This window comes from Pseudorasbora parva, chromosome 17 (genome assembly GCF_024679245.1).
Source record: "Pseudorasbora parva isolate DD20220531a chromosome 17, ASM2467924v1, whole genome shotgun sequence".
NCBI lineage: Eukaryota > Metazoa > Chordata > Actinopteri > Cypriniformes > Gobionidae > Pseudorasbora > Pseudorasbora parva.
In genome coordinates this window covers 44,889,710-44,902,626 of record NC_090188.1, presented here as the reverse complement: position 1 = coordinate 44,902,626, position 12,917 = coordinate 44,889,710, and the positions used below count along the sequence as shown (strand labels likewise).

Below are 12,917 nucleotides of genomic sequence, written 5' to 3'. Positions count from 1 at the left end.
TGTTCCTCGTTCCACGCACTCACGGAGGAGATGAAACGGGTCTTTGACCGAGCTGCCGTGGGACGCGAGGCGGCCCGCAAGCTTTCCGATCTGCAACAAGGCAGCAGACCCGTTTCTGATTACATCATCGACTTTCGCACCCTGGCCGCTGAGTGCGGTTGGAACAAGGAAGCGCAGTGGGACCGTTTCCTGCATGGGCTGGCTGACCGTGTACAGCGAGAGGTGTACGCCTTGGATTTACCTACGGATCTCGATGGACTGATGACGTTAGCACTTCGAGTTGACTCACGCCTGGAATCCCGCTCTCATATACGGAGGACATCTGAGTTTCGTGAGCCCAGTGGCACCTACACGGTCAGCCCCACCAACGATCCCGAGCCCATGCAGGTGGGTAGAGCTCGGCTTTCCCGGGAGGAGAGAGAGCGTCGCAGAGCGGGGGGTCTCTGTCTCTACTGTGGTGCGGCGGGGCATTTCCTCAACCAGTGTCCAGTAAAAGATCGAGCCCGGCAGTAGAAAGGAGGTTACTGTCGGGTGGAGCTGCGTTAGAGAAAGCCTCGTCCGCGACTCTCCTCCCGGGAAGATTGCAGTGGGCAGCCAGTTTTCACATCTGCCAAGCCCTCGTGGATTCGGGAGCAGAGGGTAATTTCATCGATCAGACTCTGGCACATCGACTCAGGATTCCCGTCACCCCCCTTTCCAGTACCATTTCTGTTCACGCCCTCAATGGCCAGACTTTACCCACCATCACCCACATCACTGAAAACATTACACTCACCATTTCTGGGAACCACACAGAAACTATCACATTCCTCCTCACTGACACTCCACACGCACCTGTTGTCCTCGGTCATCCCTGGTTACAGAAACACAATCCCAGGGTTGACTGGGGACATAATACTATCACATCCTGGAGTAATCAGTGTTATGCCTCTTGTCTTGTGTCTGCTCGTTCGTGTATGTCTAGTTCTGTGTTGCAGGAGGAGACGGTGGATTTATCTAACGTGCCCAAGGAGTACCTCGACCTGAAGGAGGTGTTCAGTAAGTCCCGGGCTGCTTCTCTTCCTCCTCATCGTCCCTATGACTGTGCTATAGATCTACTTCCAGGCAAGTCTCCGCCTAAGGGCAAGTTATATTCACTTTCTACTCCTGAAAGGGAGGCCATGGAGAAATACATTTCTGATTCTCTAGCTTCCAAGTTCATCCGTCCTTCCTCTTCTCCAGCGGGGGCGGGGTTCTTTTTCGTGAGTAAGAAGGATGGTTCTCTGCGACCTTGCATTGACTACCGGGGGCTGAATAACATCACGGTAAAGAATACCTATCCTTTGCCGTTGATGTCTTCAGCCTTCGAGAGGTTACAGGGAGCATCCATATTCACGAAATTGGATTTACGCAATGCTTATCATTTGGTGCGCATCAGGAAGGGGGATGAATGGAAGACTGCATTTAACACCCCCAGGGGGCACTTTGAATATTTGGTCATGCCCTTCGGGCTGTCCAACTCTCCCGCAGTCTTCCAGACACTGGTCAATGACGTGCTGGGAGACATGGTAGATCAGTTTCTTTATGTTTACCTGGATGACATACTGATTTTTTCTTCTTCTCTCCAGGAACATGTCCAGCACGTCAGACTAGTGTTACAGAGGTTGCTAGAGAATGGGCTTTTTGTCAAGGCGGAGAAATGCGCGTTTCATGCACAGTCTGTACCATTTTTAGGTTACATCGTCTCATCCGAGGGAATGCGCATGGATCCCGATAAGGTTAGGGCTGTGATAGATTGGCCAAGTCCAGATTCCCGTAAGGCCCTACAGAGGTTTCTGGGGTTCGCCAATTTTTATCGGCGTTTTATTCGCAACTTCAGCCAGCTAGCCGCGCCTCTGACTGCCTTGACCTCCACCCGAACGGCGTTCAGGTGGTCGGTTGCAGCCGAGACTGCATTTACCAACCTGAAGAGCCGCTTTGTTTCGGCTCCCATTTTAGTGACCCCTGATCCATCACGCCAGTTTGTGGTGGAGGTTGACGCGTCAGAGGTGGGGGTAGGAGCGGTTCTATCCCAGCGCTCTTCCTCGGATGACAAGATGCACCCTTGCGCGTTTTTTTCTCATCGCTTGTCGCCAGCCGAACGCAATTATGACATTGGTAATAGAGAGCTGTTGGCAGTCAAACTGGCATTGGAGGAGTGGCGTCATTGGCTAGAGGGTTCGGGGGTTCCTTTTATCGTTTGGACCGACCATAAGAATCTGGAATACATCAGATCTGCTAAGAGACTTAACTCCAGGCAGGCTCGGTGGTCCCTTTTTTTCGGACGTTTTGACTTTTCTCTTTCGTACCGCCCGGGTTCCAAAAACATCAAACCCGATGCTTTGTCGCGCGTTTTTGACCGCTCCGAACGCCCGTCTACTCCCGAGTGCATTTTACCTGAGAGACTTAGAGTCTCCACACTCGTATGGGAGGTCGAATCGAAGGTCAGGACGGCCTTAGAAGGGGTAACGCCTCCGCACGGTGGACCACCGAACCGATTATTCGTTCCGGAGGGAGTTCGGTCCGACGTTGTTCGATGGGGACACTGCTCCAATGTCGCTTGTCATCCAGGAGTCAATAGAACCAAATTTTTGGTTAAGCAACGATTCTGGTGGCCCGGTATGGCTCGTGACATCCGAGATTTTGTTTTGGCCTGTTCAGTCTGTGCCATGGGGAAGACATCTAACCGCCCTCCCGATGGGCTCCTTCAACCGCTGTCTGTCCCTTCGAGACCCTGGTCCCATATCGCTCTAGATTTTATCACCGCCCTCCCGCCCTCCCAGGGCAAGACGGTTGTTTTAACTGTCGTGGACCGATTCTCGAAGATGGTACATTTTGTTCCCTTGCCCAAATTACCCTCAGCCAAGGAGACAGCGGTAGCTGTCGTCGATCACGTCTTTCGTTTACATGGCCTTCCGATGGACGTGGTTTCCGACAGGGGACCCCAGTTCGTGTCCAAATTTTGGCGAGAATTTTGTAAATTATTAGGGGCGACGGTTAGTTTGTCTTCAGGGTTTCATCCTCAGCAATGCAATGGCCAGACTGAGCGGGCCAACCAGGACCTTGAGAGAGGGTTACGATGTTTGGCCTCCAGAAATCCTTCCTCCTGGAGTCAACTCATCTCATGGATTGAGTACGCACATAATTCATTACCAGTGTCAGGTACGGGCCTTTCGCCTTTTGAATGTAGTCTAGGGTACCAGCCACCTATCTTTCCCAGTCTGGAATCCGAAGTCGCGGTCCCCTCCGCGCACGCCTTCGTCCAGAGGTGTCGAGACACTTGGAGTAGAGCCCGTGAGACTCTGCTCCGGGTGGGTAGACGCACCAAGGCCCAAGCCGATCGCCACCGGTCTAAGCCTCCCGTCTACGTCGTGGGTCAAAAAGTGTGGCTTTCTTCTAAGAACATTCCTCTCCGCTCCGTGAGTAATAAGTTAGCTCCTAAATTCATTGGCCCGTTTACTGTCACCAAAATTCTTAGCCCGGTGACAGTCCGCCTCAAACTACCTCCCGCGTACGGGAGAATTCACCCCGTGTTTCATGTTTCCAAATTAAAACCTGTTTTTCATGCTCCTATTAATCCGCCTACCCCGGTCCCCCCCCCCGCCGCGACTCGTAGATGGGGAACCAACTTATACGGTCAATCGTATTCTGGACGCTAGACGGAGGGGACGCGGATTCCAGTACTTGGTGGACTGGGAGGGTTACGGTCCGGAGGAGAGAAGTTGGGTTCCTGCTAGGGACATACTGGATCACTCCCTTATCGATGATTACAATCGACAGGTAGGTCCTCCTGGGAGCTCCAGGAGGCGCTCCTAGGGGGAGGGGTACTGTCACGGTTCATGAATTCATTGTCTCCTTCTCTGTATCTTGTGAGGTTGTGTGGGAGGCGTGGCCACTGATTATGGGACTCATCACTTTCACCTGCTGCACTCATCAGTCTCACTATTTATACCGCTCTCTCACTGGCACCCATTGTCAGATTGTTACAGGCGTTTCTGGCGTGGCTGGCTTCGGCTTCTGTTCCCCTGGGGGATTATCTCTGTTCCTGGTCCCGGATTCGGCCTCTGGTTGTCCGCTGCGTCCCTGCTCTGGCCATATCGTCTGCCTGACCGCCTGCACCTGACCTTCGCCGCGGCTCGCCTGCCTGTACCCTGGAGCCTGTCTCTTTATCACTTTACCTGTTATCTGAGCTTGGTTTATTGTTGACGCTTGCCGTCCTGTGGAACAATAAACTTGTATTTGATTCGCTATTGGATCCTCTCTGTCTCTCATTACAGCCGTGACACCAGGTTCCTCACTGACGACGAGGGCTTGACAGAGCAGTCATCAAGTGTTAGACAGTATTCTCGGTTACTACTAGTGGAGCTTTTCTGTCCAATAATTAAAAATTCAGTTTTATCTGAATTAAGTTGCAGGAAATTACTATTCATCCAATTTTTTATATCAGCTCTGCATTCCGTTAATCTTGTGAATTGGTAGGTTTCGTCAGGGCGTGAGGAAATATAGAGCTGAGTATCGTCAGCATAACAATGAAAACTAACGCCATGTTTCCTAATGATATCTCCCAGTGGAGCATATACAGGGTGAAAAGCAACGGTCCTAACACTGAGCCTTGCGGTACCCCATACTGAACTTGTGATCGGTGTGACATCTCTTCATTTACTGCTACAAACTGATAACGGTCAGATAAGTACGATTTAAACCATGCCAAAGCAGTTCCACTAACGCCAACATAATTTTTGATTCTATTCAGAAGAATATTGTGATCGATGGTAGCGAATGCAGCGCTAAGATCGAGTAACACTAATAGAGAGACTCAACCACGATCAGATGATAAGAGTAAATCATTTGTAACTCTAATTAGAGCAGTCTCAGTGCTATGATACGGTCTAAATCCTGACTGGAAATCCTCAGACACCATTTCTTTCTAAAAGGAGCATAATTGTGAAGACACGGCCTTTTCTAGTATTTTTGATAGAAACGGTAGATTCGAGATTGGCCTGTAATTGACTAATTCTTTAGGACCAAGTTGCGTTTTTTTAATAAGTGGTTTAATTATAGCCAACTTAAAAGTTTTCGGTACATATCCTAATGTCAAAGATGAATTAATGATATTAAGCAGAGGATCTATGACCTCTGGAAGTATCTCTTTTAATAGCCTAGTCGGTATAGGGTCAAGCATACATGTTGTTGATTTTGATGATTTATCAAGTTTAGCCAGTTCTTCTCCTCCTATAGCAGTGAATGAGTGTGTGTGTGTGTGTGTGTGTGTGTGTGTGTGTGTGTGTGTCTCCTATAGCAGTGAATGAGTGTAATTTTTCCTCAGTGACACTACAGCGCTCTGTCTGAAGTGATACAGTAGACGGCTGCATGGTTATAATTTTATTCCTAATATTATCAATCTTACTAGTAAAGAAGTTCATAAAGTCATTACTGCTGTGTTGTTTACAAACGTCAGAAGCTGAAGCTTTATTTTTTGATAATTTAGCCACTGTATCGAATAAATACTTAGGGTTGTGTTTGTTTTCTTCTAAAAGAGTTGAGAAATAAGCAGATCTAGCAGTTTTTATGGCCTTTCTATATCCCATCATGCTCTCTTTCCATAAACTGTGAAAAACCTCCAGTCTCCACCAATCTCTCTGCATTGGCTACCACTCGCTACCCAGATCAAATTCAAAGCCCTGATTCTTGCTTATGGATCTTCCACAAGCGCAGCACCCGCATACTTCGACTCACTCCTACGAGTCTACACCCCCACCAGAAGCCTTCGCTCAGCTAATGAGCTCAGCTAATGAGCAGAGGCTTGTGGTACCATCAGAGAGAGAGGCATGAAATCCCTCTCTAGAACTTTTTCTTTCATTGTTCCGGGTTGGTGGAACGATCTTCCGTCCTCCATACGCACGACAGAATCACTCGCTTCATTCAAAAGACAGGTAAAAACTCATCTCTTCCACGAGCACTTAATCTTACATTAAAAAAAAAAACTCTTTCCTCCTTTATTTCTCCTTTCTTCTTCCCTTTTCTAGTCTTTGCTACTCTGAGCAGTGTACAAATCTTGGTATTTAGGGCACTTTTTGTGTTTCGTTGCCTCTTCTTGACGGACCGCTTCCTGTTCTCCTGAGTTATAAGTCACTTTGGATAAAAGCGTCTGCTAAATGCATAAAGGTAAATGTAAATTTGCTGCTCGTGGGTGGCGTGGCCTTTTACATAAAGTGCTTTTTGATATTTCTGATTCTGATGAAGAGCCCGTTCCGCCTACGCCATGTGTCGAAGCTTCGTGTCCAGATGTGGAACTATCCCAGGACCCAGTGGGCTACGGAGAAAATCACTGCTGCCCTTGAGACTGTCAATAACTGTGAAATGATGTGCAAAAATCTCCATCTGGGCTGCCCCTCTGATTTAACTACAGATGGCACTCCTTCTATCCTGCAACGTTAGTTTAACCCAAACAAACCGTTGTGAAACAAACTGCCAAGTCATTTTCACCTCGACAAGCTGAGATCTGAGATTTCTGCACCTGCTCCACCTTCCCCCTGCTTTGAATAAGAAAGTCCTTACGCCGATCTATTCAGAGCTGTACAAGCACTACCTGAAGTGGTTAACATATCAGAAACCAGGCAGGGGGTTCTTGAGTCTGCCTTTTCTATGGCACCTGGATTATCAACGCTCTCGACATCTGGAAACAGCTATTTCCTCTTACCGCAGATTTGTGGATCCATCGATGATGACTCTACGTCTTCCACCACACCGGCGTCGGCTCCGCTCACAACGCAATCTTCATTTCAAGAGGCCTTTGCTCCACCAGCTACACCTCATTACAACCTCATCTCAGCTATTCCTGCAGTTTTTGGTAGGTGATTTGTTCCTCCAGCTGCTGCCACTGTCTCACCAAAAAAGACGGAAGTCCTCCAGAGCGTCGGGGCATTCGAGGCAGTCTTCGCAGGGAAGAATTGAAGAGTTTAAATGCAAAAGCCGCTAAACGCCGCCTCCGCCAAACATTAGATAATGCTCTCCACATATAGAACGTTCATCAAATACTTTCACTTCAGATCCACTGAATCTCATCTTCAGCCCATTCAGGAATATTGGTTCATTGGCAGAAACAGCAAAATCCTCTAAGTCCACAGCAACCAATCAGAAGACACGAATCAAATCATATGATTTCAAGATGATGGCGGTGTGCATATGAGCCGGCTTTCAGTTGCTTTCAATTTTGATCATGTTTTGTCCGTTCTTACAGTTGCAACGGCAGATGTGCTTCTGTAAAACTCTGTAATAACCTTTTCACTGCCATTAAGGCTACGTCTACACTAATCCGGATCAATTTAAAAACTGAGTTTTCGTCTAAAAATGCTCCGCGTCCACACTATCATTTTCAATCATTTTCCAAAAGATGTTCATCTACACTGAAACATCTGAAAACGCTTACATCCCCGTACTGCGCATGAGCAAATCCAAGACGCTTCGACTTGCGTCATTTCCGCTACTCGTTTATTTACTCTTTGAAATTTTGCGGCAATGTCGAGAAAAGGCACTGAGTTTTTTAACAGTAAGTACAAAAGGTTCATTTCCCCGAAGCCTCATGGAACAGTGTGCTCCCTAGTGACACCTGCTGTGCAAAGCAATGCATCGCACACAAATCTATTCATCCTGAGCAACCAAATTATCATAGTGTGGGCACACCCTTTTTCTATTGCCTGTGTATTAATAAAGTATATTACTCTGCCTGTATTAACCTATGCACACACAACTCACACAAACACACAACTTTGTGTTCAACTATTCAGTAGTTCTTTGGGTTAGTGATGAGTGAATGGCCAGAATGATTGTAAATAAATTATTGTGAGTGCAGTGCTTATGGGACTGGAATTGTGGAACAGCAAACCGCAACAGGGATGGGAAAAGCTTTCCCTAATACAGTCTAGTCTTAAAATAATATTATTAATAATAACAGAATAATATATATATAATAATAACACTACTACTAATATAGGCTATATATATATATAATAATAACTCTACTACTAATATAGGCTATATATATATATATATATATATATATATATATATATATATATATATATATATATATATATATATATATATTATAATTACGTAGTATAGGTATTACAACTAGATATAGGCTAATTTACTCTAATAATCTACTAAACTAAGTATAATGTAATATAATATATAATACAGCTATGATATATAATGATATCGCTACTACATACAACCAACACCTCAACACCAATGCAAATGCCTACTGCAAACCCCACAAGAGGCGCGAGGTTTCGAACCACTTTTATCCGAAAGCAATACTCAGAATGAAGCAATGACGTATTCAACAGAAAACGAGGCCTCGTTTGTCATCGTCACGTGAATTTCACAGAAACGATACAAGCCTCGAATCGGGGCTTCATCTGGAACGCCCCTTTTTGCTCGACACGAGCTCTGGAGTCTCGAATCAGATGTCCCATCACTACTGAACATCCAAGAGCCTGTGAAGATGTAAAAGACGACCCACAATGTTCCTTCTCTGATTGTAGATTTCTGCATGTTTGCAGTTTTTGCAATTGTCTGCACCCAAAGTCCCTCATTCTGGGTTCCCTACACTTTAGAATTGATTTTAAGGTTTTAGTGTTTGGTTATAAATCCTTAAATGGTCTGCCTTATAGAACCAGACGTCCCATCGCGGTCTCTGAGGTCTGCAGACCACAAGCGCTAACACTTTATTTCAATAGTCCACTTTAGACATTCTACTGACTGTAAGTAACTTGGCAACTACATGTCAACTAACTGTCATTAGAGTATTTGTAGACTGTCTGAATAATGATTTACTTATTTAGAGTTATATTTACTAAAACTTTATTTTGTTGGTCCCCCAACAGACATTCTAGTGATTATAAGCAACTTGGCAACTACAATTCAACTTATTCTACTAACCCGAACCCGAACACCTAACCATAACCTACCAGTCTACTGACAGTCTACTAATACTCTAATGAGAGTTTGCTGACATGTAGTTGTAAAGTTACTTATAGTTAGTAGAAAGTTTACAGTTTTTTCCAACTACTTACACACATTTTCAAAACTATGTCTCCTTTTTTCAAAACTCTACACACAATTCCCAAAACTGCACACACAAAATGCAAAATGCCTCATCTCCTTCAAAATGTAACCCTGCATTCAAAATGCCACAAACAGATGTCAGAAAGAAGCATTTCCATCAAATGGCAAACACTTCGTCCATAATAGTACATTTTTGGATATACCGTGTAAATACTGTTGTTCTAAATCTAAAGCTCTTTGGTCTTTCATGGGCTTATATCTACATTTCAACACAATGTTCTACAGTGAAAGTCAAGTACAGTGTGAACCAATGTAGAAACATAACATACTGATTAGGCCAAACATTACTGCTGCATACAACAAAACCATAAACATATGTAAAGCAAAAGTATATTCTTTAGAATACAGTAAAGAACACAATTTCTTTAGAGGAGTGTGTGTGAGGCACTGATGAATTAGGGATGCATTTTGATTGGTTGTGTTTGGAAAAGGAAATCAAGATACTTCCTCTTAGACTTTTGTTTGTTACATAGAGAATTGTGTGTTGTGTTTTGAAAAAATGTTTTATGAAGTTGAAAACGGAGTTGGAGGCCGAGAATTAGTGTAAGGTTTTGCAGATTTGGTGTGTGGTTCTGGTGTTCGAGTGTCAGGTTTCAGAAATTGTTTGACAAGTAATGATTTTGTGTGTAAGCAGTTGGAAAAAAAAGTAAAGTGGACTATCGAAATAAAGTGCAACTCCACGTGCTTCCGGCGGTCTGATATTTTTGTATTCTTTGACATTTAAATCAGTGTGAGAGCTGTTTCTTTTCTTTACTCTTCTTTGTTTTATGGTCCTATATGTACAGCAGTTCGGTTGTTGAAGAAAGAATAGTTTGATAAAGACACACTGACACAATCTGCTCACACAGAGAATTTATTTAGAGCAGTAACATGATTTTAGGACAGGCCCTAAAGCTTACATTTAATGAAGAAATCCCTCAGCCACTGAAGAAGAAATCAATCTGTCAGTTTCATTCGTTATAGATTATTGATATACACACAGATGTTTGTGATAAAGAGTGAGAGAGATTTGTTTTCAGATTCTCCAGTCTTCAGATTCCCAGCGCCTCTTGAGTCACATGACCTCCCAACAGGACGTTCCCATCACACACACACTGAGTCAGGCCGTCTGCTGAAACACACACACACACACACACACACACACACACCCAAACTCATCACCACTGAAAGAGATCATGTACAGCAAGCACTGAATGTTATTCCTCACGTTTCTGCGCGCGGACCCACGCCGCCGCCTTCATGGCCACTAACTGCCACTCCACCTGGTCATCTGCTCTACAGGTGTTCAGCCAGATCAGAGCCAGAACTGTGGCCCACACAGACCCGTCCACCTGGAACACACAACCACACGTCACACACACCGACACAATCATGGCACACCTGAGGATATGACATCACGTGCCACACCTGCGCTGGCCTGTGATTGGTCAGCTCGTCCTCCGTCTTCCCAAACACGGCAGCCAGCGCGGCGTTGAGCTCCCAGCATCCGGAGGCCTTCTGAAGAGAGACCAGCTGGAGCAGAGAGTCCATCTGGGGCTCGGGCTCTGCTGACACACACACACACACAGGTTAGGCAGAGGTAACGTTTCTGATGTGATTATTATCAGTAAAGCAGATCGTAAAAGTAAAGTTCAGACAGGATTGGGTGCCAGATGCAGTAATGCCTCTATTTCAGTCACAGAGCGAGTTTTGCCGCTTCTGAAGGTTAAAAGGAAGTTTATGTAAGATTGTGGCCAAAGCTGGTACTGCAATCACTTTCAAATGATTGTAGAGCATTGTATCCCCCTCCCCCTCCCCCTGACTCGAGGTTGCCAGATTGGCTGCAGGATCAGCAGAACGTTTGTAGATCTGCAGCTGTGCTAACTAGAGCAGATCTGGCAACCCCAAAAACTACCGACTCCTGATTGGTCGATAGGTGGAGGGGGAGCTTCAGGCCAAAACACAACATGACATCATCAACATCAGCTGAGGGCTGCAACAACAGCTTTATAATGCCAATATCCTGCCGGACTACTGCTGGCAGTGATAGAAGAGTTTGAAATTTACATGATTTCTTAATGTCTAGAGACGTATCAGGGCCATTTTATGATTCATTGAAATACATTTCTGACATACAGTTCCTTTAACATCCGCATCTGCAGCAGATAGACCAGCTGTGATGTCATCACCATCCAAACGCAGTGATGATGTCATCACTTACAGTTAGAATAACCTAAGATATATCCTAGCGGTGTATGATGATGAAAGTATGATGCTATTAATACTGAGCAATGTACATGATAATGTCCTTTCCTCTTTTTTATTGCTTTGTAACAGACTCAGGTCTGTTACTATGTTCACACCACCTTAAATACTACTACTACCCACCACTAGAGGCGCTAGGGTGCTTTAGAAGGTGGCATATACCCAGGTGGGTAGTAGAGTTAGGAAGATTTGTTGGACAGATGAAGCATGGCTTGCCTACTGTGTTGCCACAAACTGCTTTGAGTCCTGATTGGGAAACTTAGGTTTTATGCTCAGTCAAAGTAAGGAGTATTTTCTTTTTCTTTATTTATTCTTCATGTTTTTCGGGGTGATTTTTGTTGTATAGATATGTAATCATTGCACATGCTTTGTTTTGGGTTATTTGAGATGGTTTGCTAATTGGTTTCACAACTAATGTTTAGTTTATGTTTTCTGTTGTAGAAGGACTCTTTGTTGCTTCTGTCATTCCTACCACTTTCGTAGATTGCTGGGATTACCCGTTATTATCTGTACAAGTTCTCTGCCCTGTCGATCTCTCGGATCTTAAGCACAAAGGACGGTAAGGGATTCCGGCACATCTCCCATCATCTACGAGACAGTCTTTTGGGACGTGTGGACTTTTTACGTCAAGTTCATCCTGAACAATGTTGAGCCCATCTTAGGCAGGTTTGTTTCTCAACCAAAACAAAGACTGGTATTTACGTGATTACATTTACAGTTGTTCTTGCTGGTATGGTCAATGTGTATTTTGATTTCAGTAGGTGTTGAGGGTGTATTGTAAATGTAATTTGTGTGGTTTACTTATTTGGTTGTATGGATAATTAGATAAAGTGTCAAGAGCACATGTTTATTCTAATTGTTTTGAGTGATTTATACCTGGTTTAAACTGTGTTGATAAAAAAATAAGTTGGTGGTTCCTTCCCTAAAAATCAGACTTATAGCAGTCTTAAACTTAAAGTAGTTAAGACAGTTATAGCGTGTCCCTTGAATTAAAGGGCCAGCTCTCCCAAAACTGATAATCCTGTCAGTGATTCCTCATGTCGTCTCTAACCCGTCAGCCGTTCGCTCATCTTCAGACACAGATGAAGATATTCCTGATGAATTCTGACCCCTCCATAGACAGCAATGATTACCACTTTTAAGGGCCAGACAGGAAGTAAAGACATGGTTACAATAGTAATAAGACTCCAGCTGTTCAGCCTGGCGAGACTAAACCGTGACGGGATTTGGCGAGACTGAACCGTGACGGGATCTGGCGAGACTGAACCGTGACGGGATCTGGCGAGACTGAACCGTGACGGGATCTGGCGAGTCTGAACCGTGACGGGATCTGGCGAGTCTGAACCGTGACGGGATCTGGCGAGTCTGAACCGTGACGGGATCTGGCGAGACTGAACCGTGACGGGATCTGGCGAGACTAAACCGTGACGGGATCTGGCGAGACTGAACCGTGACGGGATCTGGCGAGACTAAACCGTGACGGGATCTGGCGAGTCTGAACCGTGACGGGATCTGGCGAGAGA

At 45.1% G+C, this 12,917-nt stretch overlaps 1 protein-coding gene across 3 annotated transcripts in view; it reads right to left on the bottom strand.

Annotated features, from left to right (window-relative positions):
• Positions 1-9,987: 9,987 nt before the first annotated feature.
• LOC137044646 (von Willebrand factor A domain-containing protein 5A-like) overlaps positions 9,988-12,917 on the bottom strand; it is a 49,653-nt gene continuing 46,723 nt past the window's right edge. Inside the window, exons 18-20 of one of the 3 annotated variants that reach the window (XM_067420841.1) lie at positions 10,558-10,697; positions 10,358-10,481; positions 9,988-10,261 (exon numbers count right to left, since the gene is read on the bottom strand). In XM_067420841.1, coding sequence (XP_067276942.1) covers positions 10,182-10,261; positions 10,358-10,481; positions 10,558-10,697 — 344 coding nt within the window. In that variant the 3' untranslated portion in view covers positions 9,988-10,181. The remainder of the gene's footprint in view (positions 10,262-10,357; positions 10,482-10,557; positions 10,698-12,917) is intronic. The other 2 variants (XM_067420843.1, XM_067420842.1) reach the window with 2 other exon arrangements.